Source organism: Struthio camelus, chromosome 1 (assembly GCF_040807025.1).
Source record: "Struthio camelus isolate bStrCam1 chromosome 1, bStrCam1.hap1, whole genome shotgun sequence".
In the NCBI taxonomy this organism is placed as follows: domain Eukaryota; kingdom Metazoa; phylum Chordata; class Aves; order Struthioniformes; family Struthionidae; genus Struthio; species Struthio camelus.
This window is the reverse complement of record NC_090942.1, coordinates 105,957,020-105,974,231: the sequence shown is the minus strand read 5'-3', so window position 1 is coordinate 105,974,231 and position 17,212 is coordinate 105,957,020. Positions and strand designations below refer to the sequence as shown.

At 44.3% G+C, this 17,212-nt stretch overlaps 1 protein-coding gene across 4 annotated transcripts; it reads right to left on the bottom strand.

Annotated features, from left to right (window-relative positions):
- Positions 1-3,586: 3,586 nt before the first annotated feature.
- LOC138061204 (uncharacterized) lies at positions 3,587-16,604 on the bottom strand. Of its 4 annotated transcripts, none has more exons than XM_068909951.1 (8): positions 16,328-16,603; positions 15,222-15,512; positions 12,925-13,218; positions 11,008-11,304; positions 9,415-9,546; positions 8,006-8,107; positions 6,301-6,459; positions 3,587-4,994 (listed from the first exon to the last, which is right to left on the bottom strand). In XM_068909951.1, exons 1-8 carry the CDS (start codon positions 16,425-16,427, stop codon positions 4,666-4,668), a joined length of 1,704 nt encoding a protein of 567 aa, XP_068766052.1. In that variant the 5' UTR covers positions 16,428-16,603; the 3' UTR covers positions 3,587-4,665. The 4 variants fall into 4 exon arrangements, with proteins under 4 accessions (XP_068766052.1, XP_068766074.1, XP_068766063.1 ...); XM_068909973.1 differs by having other exon boundaries at positions 3,638-4,994; positions 13,000-13,218; positions 16,328-16,604; XM_068909962.1 differs by having other exon boundaries at positions 3,638-4,994; positions 12,925-13,215; positions 16,328-16,604.
- Between the last annotated feature and the right edge of the window lie 608 nt (positions 16,605-17,212).

Sequence of the window (17,212 nt, the reverse complement as noted above, 5' to 3'; positions counted from 1 at the left end):
GGGAAAACAGGTGCTCACCGGCAGAGACCACATTGAATGAATGCGCTTAGGAAGCCCTTAAGTGACAGTGACAGCCAGGTAGTTTGGTATCAAGGTTTGGGGGGGAGGAGGGAGCACTGTCTCTTTCGCAGAAATCAGACTGCATACAGGTAACACCGACAGTGCTCAAATCCATAGTCAAATATCCAGAGAGAGATTCTTTTCTGCAGCACAGCGAGGACACCAAAGATGACCAATACCAGGGCATCAACCTACATATTTATAGTTTTCCTGTCCTGATGACACTTTCGCTTAGATTCAGTTTCCCACTAAAGAGTTGCATGGAGCTGGAGAATGACAATGTAGCTGAGAAACAGAATAAACCCAATTTTTCTACTTTAGCTCTCCACAAGCTCATGTTCCTAAGAAGACTTCCATTATCCCAGTTTTAGCTACAAACTGTGATAACTGAACAAAACAACTTCTGGATAAATGCCACTTTCATTATTCTACTGAAACACTTCTCCAATCAATCCCTCAGCCCTCAACAGCAAGAGGCATCCACTAGTTTTCACAAATTCACCCACTTTCCCACCAGGCTCCTCCCAGCCCAAAACTCACCATCCTTTCCTCACACTCTGGGTCACTCCTACTTTCCTGAAGCCAGGCTGATCTGAGGATGCCATTAAGTGGGATTTGAGACCCACTGCTGTAATTCCCAGAGGGCCCTGACTGAGAGTAATTTCTCCTGGCAACCCAGGTGCTGCCTGTTCTGTACACCACCCCAGCCAGCCCCTTGTGTGAGAAAAACACATTTGTGCTGATCTTTGGCTGCTGCTACAAGTCCCTTGCAGGGCAATTGCAGAAACAAGTTTCATTATGTTTCTACTTTCAGCTGAGGACCGTTCCTGATCCCATAGCATCTTCAGGAACAGCAAGGCTTAGTTCCATTTTTGGAAGCAGTCACTTCTTGGGATCCCACTGCAGCGAAATGAGGCTGGCACATGCAATTAGTTGATAGTTACAACTCAGCACAACATTAAATCATAGCCAGTGACTTTCTGTGCTTTGCAGGCTACTACAATGAAGAAAGGGAGAGGATTAAGACAGTGCAACTTAGTAAAAGCCCTGGCTCAAACATTTAACATAATTTAGCTTACACATATGGATTTCACCTGTTCACTTCACCCACATATACTTGCTAAGGGTTCTCACACAGCAAGACCTTGTGTAGCTTGTATTGATCATATCCATCAAGGGGGAGATGGGGCCATAGCACAAGGGCATCTATTTTGTCTCCTGTCCCAACTGCAGCTCTACTAACTCATCCTGATCTACTCGAAAGTGATGTGAAGAAGTCTTTACGTTAGAAGGAAACGTTACTCTTAGTTATGCAATAAAAAGCCCATCTCCTCACATGCCAAGGAGCACAGAGAACCAATGGCAGGTGGGGGAACTCGGTTTCTCCCTGTCCTGACTCCTCCCAAGGCTATCACAGGCAAGCCACCAGCCCTTTGCCCACACGTGAAACCTGCCATGATGAGTCTGAAGGGGTTTACTGCTTACAGGGATATGAAACTTAGCAGGGGATGCAGGGAAGAGCGTTTTGCAATTGTACAAGACTTATTTTGCGATGTTATGGGGAGGAACCGAAAGTGGGGAAAATAAGAGATCAGGGTGGTTTGGGGAGGAAAAAACATGGGAAAAAAGAGGAATAAGGGGATTAAAAAGGGGCCAGTCATGTAGGCAGGTGGCTGGTCGGTACGCTTGTCTGGCTAGTATGCTTGTCTGGCCATACCCTGCACCTGATCGCGGCAGGCTGTCCTGTCTTCCTGAGTGTCTAAGGCCAGTTACTGGGGAATCCACCGGGTATGTGTGGGGGATGTGCGTGTGTATGGGTCTGTACCACCAACTGGACTGGGGCTACAGGCCTCAAGGGTTCACATGGTACCAGCAGCTAGGGAGACCAGGGGTCCAGGGCCAGTTACTGGATGAACTGAGTGTCTAAGCTCAGTTACTGGAGGGATCTACATTGTATGTATGCATGTACGTATTTCCCACTAACAGACCCTCATCTTGATCAGCCAGGATGAGGCTGTTAGTGCTGTTTGTATTTGCATGAGCGTTATGTTTTTCTGTCTGTGTTGATCTGAGTGTCCGGCTGTATGCGTCTTGTAGCCGTGTTTTTTGTGTGTGTCTATTGGGAATACATGCTAAGCCTCACTACTGTTTGGACCTGAGGGCATGGAGCTACAGCAGCCTCCCCTCTCTATGAGGCTACTGGATTCAGCAACCACTAACCATTATAGTAAGATGGGAAATACAAAGTGCCTTGAAAACAATCCTATTACCTCAAACAAACAGAAAAAAAACCAGTTACAATAATACTCTTTCACTGATCACAAATTGTAAATCACACCTCTTGACTTACAGTGTAAAGATATCCTTTACAAGCCTAGAATATAGCAAAGTTTGCTGTTACAGATAAACACATGCAATGACAGATAAACACATGCAATGTGTATCTGAAAGAGAGGAATGGCACATATGGAAAGTTGAAGAATTTCTACAAATCTACAGTCACTTACTCCTTCATTCCTAGATGCTGAAAACTGGCATCATTTGTACTTGTACCACCTTAAATGAATGGTAAATACCTGTGGGCTTTCTTTTGCGCTTAAAAGTGATCAAGTTAGTGTAGCAGACATGCTAAGTTCTCACTCTTGAACACTCTGTAAATTGAAACTATTATGAAGAAGCAATCAGGGAATTTGCAATATTTTCTCAGTTTTCTCCTTGTAAACAGGAAGAAACTCTAAGCTCACTATCCATTTTGGAAACCCCTTTCCCATGACGTCTCTGATTTACAGCTTATAGTAGCAGTTCTCAAATCCATCTAGGCTTTCTCTCACACAGTTTGCAGACACTTTGTTGTAATCAGATCTTAATTTTTCATCAAACAGCTTAACTACAGCAAGACTGGATATCTCCAGAAATGCTATTCATTGCAAATAGAACATGATGTTTCTCAGTGAATCTAATTCTATGCTCACCGAATTCTGGAAAATCGACAGCAGAATCAGCTTTTTAATTAATTTCCTATAAACAATGCCCATTAGGAATTTAAAGGTCTTACACCATGAAAACTAATAAGTTCACACTGTAGACTGGTGGTTAAATCTGATTTTGCCTTCAGACCAGATATTTTGCCGTGATAAGCCTGAATGTGAGCTAGCAGGTGATCCCCTTCAAAAACTGTATATCTCCTTTCTGGATTTCTGAACATAGTAAGAGGAGCAAGAGCTGTAAAGACAGGAGGTTATTACTCTGATGGATTCAGAGAGCCTTTAAATTCAATAAGAGTACTGTGTTCAGTTTTGAGCACCACACGTTAAAAAGGGCGTGGACAGACTGCGTGGACTCTCTATAGCAAAGCAAAAATGACCCTGTGAGAACAAGATGAAAAAGGGGTTCACTGTTTTTTTTTTTCTCTAAAGAAGGGAAGTGAGAAACTGGGATCATAATCATAGTCATCTATTTGCTCTAAAGAGACATCAGTAATTTGTCTCTGGTTTACAGCAGGGTTAGAATACAAAACAATAGATTTAATTTACAGGAAGCATGTTTATTTAGGTATATTTAAACAGAGAAATAGATTATATAAACAATCCCAGTTAATGGAGATAATCAGGAATACCTTTTCAGTAATAAGAAAAAATACTTTTATTCAACATTCTATACGAAAAGTTAGCTCATCAAACCTAAAAGAAGCAATCTGTAAGATTTAAAAGCAATCTATGAAGACAATTACACACCAGTTAAGATAACCAAGTTTAATACAGGCATTGCAGAAAATGCATCTAATTACCAAGGCTATTCATTAAAGGCAATTACATATACGGCTAAACCCATTTGCTAGCAATGCTCTAGTTTCTTTCCTTTCCTTTTCCTTTTCCTCTTCTAAAATAGCAGATCCCTAAGTAAAACCTGCTGCATGTTCTTCAGTGCCATTCCCTTCTCATAATATAGTTTCAGCTGACTTCCACCTAAGTGGCACATTATTCTAACCAAACAGCAGAGGGAAATTTATGCTAAATCTACCAAGTTCAGTTGCAGCTTTCTTGACATGAGGTATTAGACAAAGGGTTAAAATGCCCATGTCCACAGAGATGCTGTGGTGTTGGCTCTATTCCCCTGACCATTCACTCAGGTGCATCTTCCACACTGGAGGAGACAAGGATGGAGGTCAGGGCCCTGATCTGGCCTCCAGAAATCCACGAGGCCCTTCTCTTTTCTACAATGACACCTCCTAGTGGAAGCAAATAAGAGAGGCTCTGGATAATTCCTTCCCCCCCACCCCTGCTTTCCAAGGGGCTCCTAATGGGTCATCCTGGAAGACCTTCAGCAAAACAAAGGGAAGAGATAGGCACCCGCTGTGGAAAACAAACTGATCCACAGAGAGATTTCCCTTCAGGCTTCCAGCCAAATCTTCAAAGTGAACAAAGAATCAGATTTACCCAAATGAGAAACTAACAGCAGAATTTCAAGGTTGGCTCAAAACCTGCTAAGAGAGAAAGAGAGAGTCCAAATTTCAGTTCAATGCTGCAGATGTCTTTCCTGGCAAATCGAATGGGAAGAACTGAAGACTGAGTCTCCAGACTCATCGTCTGGAAGTCCCTTTGCATTCTACTTGACAGAAGCATACGAGGTAAACTCATCTTCACTCCATTTCCGTGCCTTTCCAGCTCCTGCAGAGACAAAGACTATATCATGCATAGCAACATAGTCATCTTCCTTCAAATCCTCAGACCCTGGAGGACTGCAGTGATCAAATTCTGGAGAAAGGCACCCATCAGACATTGGGGGAAGAGGGTGATCAAATTCTGGAAGAATGCTGTCCTCAGATCCTGGAGGGCTGTTCTCAAAGTCTGAGGCAACACACACTTCACCAACTGAAGCAGGAGGCTCTCCAGCTTTCATACTATTGAGGTCTGGCAATTTGAGTCTTTCTCCATCTGGAAGGAAAAGTCTGCTGAGTAGTAATCTCCTTAACACCACTGACTGGACAAAGATTATGGTACAGACGGGTGACACAGACAGGGCCAGAAGCTGGCAAAGGCTGGCACCAAGTGGTCAAAGAGGAAAAGGGCCTCCCTCTCCCTCCTACCCTCCAGGAGCAGGGAAGCATAGAGGGAGAGGGTCCACATCAGCCCCACACCTAAGAAGCTGGTGAGCTAGAGGCAGCTGACCAACTGCCAGCAGAGACACTGGAGCCTCCCTGAGCTATCACTTGCGCTATATGTGCCCCTGCAGCTTCACTTGCCCACAGGACCGCTTCACCCCCAGCCAGGCCCTCAGCAGATATATAGAAATGAAGGAGGTGACAGACCCCTGGGCAAGTACAGCCCTGCAGAACAGCACTGATGGGAGCAAGCCCTCACAGCACCATCTCTATTTATATCTGCCACTCCTTCCTGCCTCTCGCTCACACAAAGCAGGAGCAGGTGCCTGTGGTTACAGCAAGGCTGAGGCACAGCACGCAGCCTCCTGGGCTTGGCCTGTCCACAGACCCTGCAAGCACAGGACATCCCTCAGCTCCCACCACTGACATGGGCTGGTGGGAACAGCCCCTGCACGCAGGCAGCTCTGCTCACCGCTCCCTAGTTCTCCACGGCCCCCAGGGAACAACGCCGGTGGGGGGGGCACCAGGGCCTCACTACCTTCCCAAGGCATGTCTCCCCTCACAGCCCTGCATGGCCTCAGCAGCAGTTAATATTTCTGTTTGCAATGTCAGGGGGTCATCTCAGGAGTTTCTTGCACCTGGCAACAATTCACTGGAACCTGGCACATCCCACTCATGCTCTGAGGGGGCAACACAGGAATGGGGCTTTTCCTCACCCACTCCCTTTCTACTGCACTCAGCTGGTGGGAGCAGGGCTCTGGCCAACAGCTCACTCCTGCCTGCTCTGGCACCTGCCAGCAATCTTGGCAGATGCATCTTTCAGATGAGGCCAGCTCCAGCTCTGCACCCCAAGAGGCAGAGGAGGGCCTGGGCTCTGGCTCCACTGGCAGTGCAGTCCTTGACTACGGCATGGGGGAGCACTGACCAAACATGCTTCCCTAAGCACAGGCCAGGCACTGAGTGCAGCAGCCCTGCATGGGCAGTAGCACTTCCCTCCCTGCAACCCCCCAGCTTGAAGGTCGATTACAATCCATAGTACAATTCAATGGGAAATTCTGTTGAGGATCATCTTCCTTCCTATTTGATATTTTACTCTAGTTTAGCTTTCTCCTTGGTCATTTGCTTTTGCTTCTGATTACCTTGAAATGTGGACGCAAGAAAATATGTAGTCTGCTGAGCGTAGGAGCTTTCAGCTATTGCTGGGTTAGCCTCTTTGTCGCTGCTCAGTAAACCTTCACTTCTTTGCTCCGTGGAGTTTGTACCGTCTAGTCCCTGCACACTAGAGTTTTCATCATTTTCTGCAAGGAGGAAAAAAAAATTAATTAGAAAAATAAATGCAGAGCATGGATAACAGCAAAGGAGTTCAGACTGATGCCCCCAGGCTGGCTTCTGACAGCCTTCCTTTAGACAGTCTTCTCAGGCTACTTCCAGGGCAGGAACTGACATTTTCATAGTAGAAAAATAAGCAAATAAATAAAAAACTGTAGCTCTAGGTTCAGTGTCCAGAGAGGCAGAGGAAATGGCTTTGGGAAACACTCCAATACAGACAGTTACGGCATTTTCACCTAAACGTCATTAAAATTTGTTCTCCAAATTGTAGTTCACTGTAGTTCAACATGTTACCCTCAGGCACTGGCAGGAGAAGAACCTAGCACTGCCAGGAGAAGAACTGGTCTGGGTACTTAAATTCAGGCAGGAACTGGCTATAGATTGCTCTGCAAGTAATTCTGGGGATCTAGGCTGAGTTCTATACTCCACAAGGAACTATCTTGTTTAGAGCAGAAAGCAAACAGAAGTGTTTATGTTTCCCAGCTGAAGGTAAGTTTCTGAAATTATTTCAGATTGCATTTACTGAAAACTCAGGAAAATGTAAACTGAAACCTAAGTTTTAGCCATGCCTCTCAAAGCAGAACATCTGAGTTTCATTTCGCTTTACCCCCTACTTCCATCACTTCCTATCACCATGCAACATGGCAGGAAAGGAGCTGAAGAAGATAAATCACTTCACTGAACCACTCCAGTTCATGTGTGATACCACTACTGTTGCACTGCTCAGCTCTCAACTGCAGGAATCACTTCTCTCCACATGAAAAGCCATTCAGCTCCTCACACACCCACCATAGACATGACAGCAGAAACTGACACCCTTTTGTCCCCGCAGATCATATCCTAGTGTTGAGCGAACAGCGTCTCCTGTGGCTGGATGAGCTACATGTGCCAAACGCTACGCAATAGCCCAGCTCTCAGCTAGGCTGGAAACTTCTACCAAGTGGTAGAAACTGTGCAAGGATCATGAAGGGGAAGAGAGCACGGGAGGGAGGGAGGGAGGGAGGAAAGGACATAAGGAAGGACAGATGGAGGAAGGAAGGATCCCTGCAATTAATACAGGAGTGACACTGCTCTGTGCAGTCTGAACAGCCCCCTGCCCAGAAACATGTGCCACCTAAGAAACGTGCAGGGCAACTGGAAGAACAGGAGAAGGCACCAGCAGTGCCCAGGCAGTTAGTAGCTAACAGGGACCATAAGTCTCTGCACAGAGTTAAAGAGGACACAGCCCACTAGGTGAGGGTAGGAAAGATCTGAGGCTGAAGAAAGGACTCATTATCTAAGTAGTCTTAGTCCAGTGCACATGTGATTACCCTAGTATTAATGCTGTCAGCAGCTCTGAGTGCTGACTTTGGATCTTTAAAATTTCAGACACTTTTATGCTAGAAAAAAGTCCCCTCAATTACAATATTCAGTTTAAATAAGACAATCAAGCTTCCCTAAATCGAACTCGGAGAAATGCCATCACATTCTTAGATGCCTCTCCCCATAGGAAGCAACTGAGGGAGGGATACTTACGTGAACAAGGACTGTTTTTATCCATTTCTTCAAGTTTCTCAGGATTATCTCTCTCTGTTAGGCTTGAACTCACATGCCGAAAGCTTGACACTCTTATCCACACTTAGCCCAAATAAAGTAAAAAGCAGATAAATACACATGAAACATTGGCAGGAAGAGGCAGAAGAATTCCTACTCAATGTATAGCTCAATTCCCTATAGCTCATCCCTTATTAGAGGAACACAATGCTGAGGAGCACATAACTGCGGATAATGGCTCGGACTTAAGTGTCTCTCACCACTCTGCACCATATTATACCCACTAATCTTCATGATTTTTCAGTCTCTTCCAACACCCCCAGGAATGCCTTTTTTATCTCTGACCAGTCCTACCCTGATTCTTCTCCTCTGCTTGGCCTTTAAGCCTTTCAATTCACTATCCACTTCTTTCTAGGACATGAGACAAACTATCTTTAGTCTCCACTACCTGCCCATGTACTCGTCCACCTCTGCCTCTGAGCCACAGAGCACCTCCAGGCAATAACAGCTTCCTGTCAGAGAAGGCAAAGGTCTCCACCATCAATCTGAGCCACACCGACCCATTTCCTCCTCCCTTTCATCGCTCCAGGGACCTGACATTCTCACTCCCATCCTGCCTCAGTTGGCGTATGAAAGGACAAACTTCAGTTTGCATCTCCAAGTTGGACTAAAATCTCACATGGGCCTCAGAGCCGGGGAGCTCTGGGTAGCAACACAGCTTCATCCAGCCGGCACAACACTGCCACAGCTAAGCCCGGCTCACAGATGCTTGCCTACACAGCTCCAACAGTAACTTGGGTGCTGGGCTTGGGAAGGCCACATCGTGTTCAGCCCAGGAACACAAGCTCAGGAGTTAGCACAGGTCCCTCACCACTACATGAACTTGCCCACTCTGCTTTCCCAAAAGGGTCCAAACCTGGATGAGTTCAGCAGGGCAGCAGCCCCAAGCAGCCCCACCAGGCAGGCATGAGCCATATTCTGCTGGCCTACATCCCACATCCAAACTACAAAGCCATCTCTTAGCAGATGAGGGGGCAAACAACAGGGGCACCGCAGCTGCTGGGACCTCCCAAGGCCTTGCCACAAGTCTGCTCTGCAGATACACAGGAGCCAGCTTAGATACTTCCCGCACAGGACCTCGGCAGCAGGCATCTTAGGCAGGGCTGAAAATCCTCCCAGCAGTGTGGGGAAGCCTCAGACAGTCAGATCTACAAAGCCACGTGCTGTCACCAACACTGAGAGCAGTGTAAAGCTACAGCCTGCTAGTCTTAACCTAACTCACAGTAGAAATTGCACAGTTAGACATTCCCTGAAATGCAGAGAACGGGATCTACACATGAATGGCTTAAATTTAAATAGGGTTCCTGTAAGTGTTTAAGAGGATTTCTTACCTGACTTGTCTTTGTACTTCTTAAAATGCCATATCAGCCCAACCAAGATAATAATAATTACAACTGCCTGTGATGTTATGAGACTGTAGAACAGTAATTGAACATAATTTCTTCTGGATGTCTCCTTTTGCTCTGTAATGAAAATCAGGTAAACTCGAATAAGAACTTGTGCAACATTTGTAAAAAACAACACTTACTTTACCTTCAACCTGTCGTATTATTTTAGCATTATTAATCTTTACTTTTTTTTTTTTATGCCGTATAAGCGCAGTATTGTCAGAAAGCTGACTTCTAAAACTAAAGGTTACTTTATTTATTTTCTCTAAGGGATTTGCAGCTAAGTGGCCTCTTTTTACAAGGCGCAGATGGCAGTCTGTAATCCACAGCACTGGGAAAGACCTCAGCCAATAGCCTGGCTCTTTGTTGTGTTCTTTTTGCCTCTTATCACCAGCTGAGAAATGTATTATACATAGTTATAAGAACAGCTAGTGAGCTATATTCACACACTAGCCATTTAAGTATCACAACACGCCTCGGTTACACTTACGAGTCTCCCTATATCACTCTGGCTGTGTTTCTACGTCACAAAAATCTGAAGGGTATATCAGTGGTGGCTCAGAGCCTGGGTAACACAAAACCAAAGCAGCCCCACTTACAGCACACACTGCACCCTAGCCTTTGTAAAGCAAAGGGAGCAGAGATGCCAGTGCACAGAGGTTCACATGTCTGGGGTAGGGGAAAAACAGTCAAGGTATCATCTCCACATCACAAAACCCTTGTGAGCACTACTGATTACAGCTGCCGCTCAGCCTTGGATTCCAGGGAAGAGCGTAGAGCGCTGAGAAGCTGTGCTAGCCCCTGCCGTCTCATTTGAGAGCTAGAACGCCACTACGCAAGGCTGTGTCGGCCCATGGACACAGATTCTGTTGGCATTAAATGAAGGAGAAGAGGCGAGCAGGAAACATGAATTACTGTTCACAACAATTTTCATCACAATTATTTTTCATTCAGATGAACTACATGACCCTTGGTCAGTAAAAAGACTAATTTTAGCCCACGCACAAAAGGTTGTACTGATCTAACTACACCAGTTAAAGTATTACACTGCGCAGTTAGAACAAAACTGGAATTTTAGGTAGCATTTAATTATAAGTTTCCCAGTATCCCCACTATGGTGACCCTTGCAGATATGAAAGTGCATTCTTTTCTCAATCTGGGAGACAGTTATAAACTCAAATTCACCAGAAGATTCTTCTGATATAGCTAAATCAGCAATCACATGAACAAAGATATGGCATTTATTGGCTAAAAAAAAGTCATTTTTCTTTCACGGCTCATACCATTCCCAAAACATGCTGGAGTAGCAGTGAAATGACTCCTTCTGCCAGCTTAGGTCTTTGGCTAGAGCAGTCATACTGACAAAAGCAATCCCAGCTCTACCCAACATGCCTGCCCTGGGTAGTCTTTGTTTCCTCCATCTGTTAATTAGCTAATTGCTAACCCATTGGGGGCAGTCTCTTACATGATCTATCTGGCTCTGCGTATTGAAATGCTTTACTTAACAGAGAGCCAGCATTTCTAAGTGATACTCACCAACTTTCACACGAATGGTGCTTTTATATAATGTTCTCCCATCTCTGTCACTCACTTCTATAGAATAATTGCCATGGTCACTTTCCTGAATCCTGTCTAGTCTGAGACTGTAATCAGACACGATCTCAGACCTCTTAACGTAGTCCTCATGGTACCAAAAATGAAAGCCATTTTTCCGAGCGATTTCTGTGTTTTCTTTTTTCCAGACTGCCTGGAAGTGTCTCAACTTCATCTCTGTTAAGCTCAAGAACATGGATCCACCAATAAATTCTGTGGTTTCTTTAAACGTTTCCATTTCTGAGGAGAGAAAACATATCTACTCATTATTAGTGTATTTTACATTTCGCGCAGAGTGACCACAGGAAGTAATATTCCTTGTGCTTCTTCTTAATTGGAAATATTCTTCTTTTGTTATAACTATTTGAAATGTCAACCTGAAATCAATACCGAGAGATATTTGTTTTAAGACTGCTTTAATGTGTTGACTTGTAATGAGAAAATAACTTTTTCCATTTTAATACTACTTCCATTCCATGTGCTTACACAGCTTCTTCTTCACTACTCTTCAGGTGGGCTCAAAGGTGGGTAACATTTGCCAGTGCTGCCTGCACAAAACCTGTGTAAATTGAGGGCCGGCCCTTCACGCTTTGTATCTCCGTTATAGTCTCTGCTCTTACTGCAGCTCACATGGACATACCGGGTTAGTGGTGAAACACCCATCTCCAGGATATTGTTGCAGCAATGCAGAGCTTAGGGTGAGCTGCAAAACCTGCCGAGGAAGCAGGCAGTGCTTAGCTCACACTGAGATCTGGGTCTGCGTAGGTAAAGTGTCATTAGTGCATGGGAGCTAACCCTGCTCCTGAGAATAAAGTGCCACATGCCAGCTTGAAATTGTATCCCATCCACACCCTCAGACCATCCCACCTCTCCTCCCCAACGAGAGATGAGGGCAGAAAATGAAGAATGGCATTGCGTGTGCTGAAAGGAGCAAAGGGAACCTGAGGAAGGACACGTGCAGCTTTGGAGCTAGAGCCCTCCTTCACAAAACTGGACATGGATCTGCTTGCACCTCTCTCTTCAGGCTTTGGCTTTACGTTTCGCCCAAGAACCAGGTCTCCTTGCAGGCCACTGCACTTTGGAGAAGGCTTGAAATGCAGCAGGACTTCCCAAAAATGAACTTCTAAAAGATCGATTTAGTAGCAGCAAGACCCATCCTCAGGCACACGAACACTTCAAGCAGGTATGGCAGACACCAACCTGCACATGTTAGAGACTCTCTCCCACCTGCACAAGCTATTATGTGACATAGCAGTGACAAGAGTGGGTTGGAGCCAGGGTTCTTGTTATAAAGCACCCAGGTTTCCTCTGCAAGTTGAGCTTGGTTCAAACATTAGGCAAACCACAGGTGTCTGAACCCCAGCTGGACCCCCTCCTGACTCTGAGTTTTATTGGGATTTCCTGTAATTCTATTTTTCTCCGTGCTGGCTAGGAGAGCACGAGCACAGGCTGGCCTAGGGTGAAATGGACCAGTCTTAGCTCCCCATCCTGCTGGGATCCATAAGCCAGGAAATCTTCTGAACACAGGCCCTGGAGAAGGAAACCTGCCAGAGTAGCTTATGGCATCTAAAGGTTATCTTCAGGATTTGTCATACAAATGGGTGCGCCTCCTTGCCCTGTACCCACCAGCCAAACTACGCTTCTGGGGTCATGTCCTGTAACACAGGTACACTCAGAGAAAGGAAGGGTAGAAATGTGGGAACATTTTTCTGGATATTTTATTCCTGTACAAAATACACCATTTGGAAAAGGACCCCTCTAATTCTTTTGTCACCCAAAGACAAAATGAGCATGCAGTCAGCACACAGGCACCTACTGAAAATATACTATCACACAAGCGCACAGCATGCTCAGACTTACTGTTCAGTTCCAGGTTAATAATTTCATGTTGCAAATGCACACCATCCTGATCAAATATTTCCGCCACATACTTGCCCTTGTCCTCCCATTGCATGGGGCACAGAGTCAGGCTGCCGTTCGGGAACGCACGGGCTCTGTTGCGGTAGTTCACAGAAACGTTTATTCTCTGCCCTCTCATCCTGGCCACTCGCTGCTCATCTTTCTTCCAGGTGATATGGATGTACCTGTCTGGCAGCAGGCAGTTCAGGTCAAAAGTAAAGCAGTCACCGACAAGTCTTCTGACAAGGTGCTCTGCTGAGAGAGGGCATGTGCGTATGAATATTTACATTTGATATGTTTGGTTTTTCAAATCTCTTACTACTTTGAAAGAATTTCCACAGAGGCTTATAAGACATCTAGCAGTAACCTCCTTGCTGCCAGAGCTTGCTTTTAAGAGAAAGACAGATAATGAATTAAGTCCCTGAACAGTTCCCTGAGAACCATGAGAAGGTCCATTTCCTTGTCATGCTGAGGAAGCAGTTTACTTGGATTTGATTTAGGAAGGGAGACAGAAGTCACAAGACATATCAAAAGTATATTATTCATCAGCATTCATTATAGGTATTGATTCCTAGGGACACATCTAGAATGTTATGTCTGGCACTGCCTAAAACCCAAATAGTAAGATTTAATATTTTCCCTACAAAACTGGATCATGACATTTACGACAGCTGCTATGCTATGTCAGAAGTAAGTGGAGACAAGGAACGCTCTACCTTTTGTCATGCTAAGTTGAACCTGGCACATCTATGTGTTATAAAATTACTGTAGTCTCAAGATCTGAATGAAAATAATTCCCGTGCAAATGACTGCTTGCTTTTAATAGCTAATTGCTTCTGGGCAAAACTTTTTTTGCCCTGCCAAACAAAGATTTTGCTTATTTGTACTTAATTCGTTCACTCAAATACTCTCAAATCAATCAATATATTACTAAGGCCAGCAGAAAGAAAAAAAAAAAAATCTGAAGTTTCTAGAGCAAGCCTTTTCTTCAGAAAGCGCATAATATTCCTTTTTGCATTCCTCAGTAAACTGTCCAATGGACCACAAGATAGCTCGGTTGCCTAGCTATGACAAAATAAGATAGGACATGTCTCAAACAGCCTAGAACACCTCACGTTTGTCTGCTTCGTCTACCCATCCAATGGACAAGTAAGGGAACAATTTCTTCTCTAGTTCCTACCTCCAGGAAACAGAGGAAGGACATTGACTAAAACGCACAAAACTGAGTCACCACCAACAGCTGTGTCATCAGAATCCATTTTCTGTTCCATGCTTTTGTATTGCTCTGGCTTAAAACAGAGACGGCAAGTTCACATGTCTCAAGCACAGAAAACAAAAATGCTTTTGACACCCAGGACTGTCAGGAGAACAAGGCAGCCAGAGTGCTTCGCCAGGTACTGGCAATATCAAGGGAGCAACATGAGGAGGAAACTCATTCTCATTCAACTCCACACTGGCTGGGAAATGCAGGGACTAGAGTGAAAGGTGACAGGAAAGACAGGCAGTTATTGGCAAGAGAGAGCAAGGATTTTTTTTGGTTTTTGTTTTTTTGTGGGTCCTTCTCGCAGCCCTGCAACCACAAGTTGAGGGTGGTGTTGAGAGTGAGAAAAGTGGGAAGGCAGAATAGAGCATAACCCTGACTAATCTTCCATGCCACAGTACCCCTGAGGACCTCTCAAGGATCAGGGAGCTCAGAATAAGGGGGAGAGTCATAAACAGCACGTTACAGATCCCTAGATCGCCACGTTATCCCACTGTGGGTCAGACTGAGTGAAGGCTTAAGTCCTTGCAGCTTTCAACAGACCTGCTGGAATGGGGTGACCTCACTATGTTAGCACAGATTTCAAAATCTAATTTTGTAGCTGGTAATTTCCAACACTGGATAAAAAGACAGCAAAACCAAGATTTAAAACAAAGTAGTCTAAAATTAGCACCCAATAACCAAACGAGGAAGCTCCATAAGAGCTCAGCACTTTTAGGAGCTTAAATGGTTAGGTTTAGAAGTCTAATTGTAGCATCTTGTTTTTAAAGTTGTGGCACAAGTGTAGATGCCGATTGTGAATACAACAAATGTTTAATCAAAAATATAACATGCAAACGTTTCTCATTGTGGTGATCACGCAAACTCGAAAAACACAACAAAGACAGAAGCTGCCAACCACGAATATATAATCTATGCATAGTAACAGAAACAAAGGCCTGATCCAGGCAGCCCAACACACTAAGACATGAACTTTCAAGTGAGAATTTATACCTACCGTGTACACGTAGCTGAAATATTCTTTGGTAAAGGAGGTGCTCAGAGCTGTTGCACACCATCGCCGTGTACCACCCCGCATCCTCTTTCCCTACACTGCGAATCCCTAACGCCCCATTAGGAAAGACGTGAATCCGTTGGCTGACCACTGTGTCGCCACGTGTCCAGTGCTTTAAGGACATATTTCCCTTGTACCAAGTGATCCGAGAGAGCTGGTCCAACCGGGGACAGTCAAGATCAAAAATAACGGAGTCACACACTCTCTTGTCTATTGTTGTCACGTCACTGTGAGCTGAGAATACAAAACACAGAAAACAAGGTCATTACCAAACAGCGCGGCATAATTACGGCCATCAGATTGAGACACTGGAGGTGACACGAGTTTTGTCAACGTAGCACTGGGTCTCGGATCTGAGAGTGAAAGCTTAATCACTAAACTCTGGCTTGTCCCAGTGCCATAGTTTATGTCCAAATGGATTTGTACCGATCTTTCTTCTTAGCAACTTTGTAAGGCTTCATTAAGCTGATCTTTAAACTCTTGTAAGAGTTTTTTGATGAAGTAATGCCACCAGTGGCATAACCTGATTCAGGTTGAAGAGTATTACTGGTAGCTAATGATTCAAGCCATTTTTATTCTTTGTAAGCAATAATAAGAAACAACGCACAACTCACATTCAATTAATAATAGCTAATAAGCCAAAACTGTCAAACTGTATTTTTTGTTAGTATTATCTTGCTACAGTTTCTCACAGTACTCCTTCAAACAATCAATCTTTAAGAGGAAGTTGTGGGCATAATTAGTTTGTTATTATTCTATTTGTAATTGCTTGGCTTTTGTTCCTATTCCAAATACACTGATGTAATCTTATTAGCTGAGGTTTTTCCTTTTCCAGTGAAATCTGCTGCTTAAACGCAGCAAGCTAAAACATCTTGGGAACATAATTTTGTTTCACCATAAAATACACATGATTATTGCCCTGATCTTGCAACTAATAAACCCAGCAGCATAAATCTCCAGGAATACATCCACACCAAACCAGATTTTCAATTTAGAATAAAAGCATGTTGCTGTTCGAATATTATTAAGAATTAAATAATGCTTCTTACCTTCAAGAATAACAAGCGCACACAAGGCAGCCTGGAAGGTGAAAACAGATGACATTTCAGAAATTATCTTTACTTCGCCATTACATACACACTTCTTCATGGACTCTTTTCCCCAGGAAACCTTTACATCTCACCAGCCTAAGTCACTAGTGAATGATGTGACTTGAAGAAAGTAGGTGAGCAGAAATATTTAGAGGATGTCTTCATCTTTTTTATCACTTCCTCACTGAATCTGAGCAGAGAATTCTCAGGCAGACAGAACAGATATCTTTAGAAAATACTGTGGGTTTCGACCACTGTGTCAGAGCCTTATCATCTATGAACTTGTGGGTAAGCTTCCCTTTTTTCCACATCACAACCGCTACTGTGAAGGCTAATACTATCAGACGACTTTGCACAGCAAAAAGACATTTGGAGAAAAAGCATTTGAATTGCTTGCGTGCAGAACATCAGAGCAAAGATAGCTGCAGGTCAACAAATGGAGCTGGAGAGGTGCTTGTGTCTCGCACAACTGCTCCTGTGGTTCTCTGCAAAAATACTGTAACATTACACAAGTTCTTATTCGAGTTTACTTGATAAGGAAGGCATATAGTTTCATACTTAAAAGTTTGGGGACATCCACAACACAGAACTATACTGAAGGTGTCTACACTGGTGAGACCTTTCCTGAGGAAACAAAAATTACAGAAAATTGTGCAACACCAGACAGCCACCCAAAATAGTGCCACACATCCCATTCAGCTTCCAGCTCTGCCTGAATGCACGCATGACATTGTAATCAAATGAGATACGCAAAGCACTTTTTGATAGGCCAAAGAAATGTGCATGAAGAAGCCAAACTTCTGTGAGTCTCTAGAGAAGTGTATGGTTCCAACACATCTCTGT

Bases quoted from the DNA above. Each gene is read 5' to 3' on its own strand.
- LOC138061204 (XM_068909951.1), bottom strand. From the start codon at position 16,427: ATGAAGAAGTGTGTATGTAATGGCGAAGTAAAGATAATTTCTGAAATG. The intron at 11,305-12,924 runs GTAAGTCTGAGC...TTCTCTCCTCAG, and splicing joins TATTAACCTGGAACTGAACA to AAATGGAAACGTTTAAAGAA. The intron at 9,547-11,007 runs GTGAGTATCACT...TTTTCATTACAG, and splicing joins CACCATTCGTGTGAAAGTTG to AGCAAAAGGAGACATCCAGA.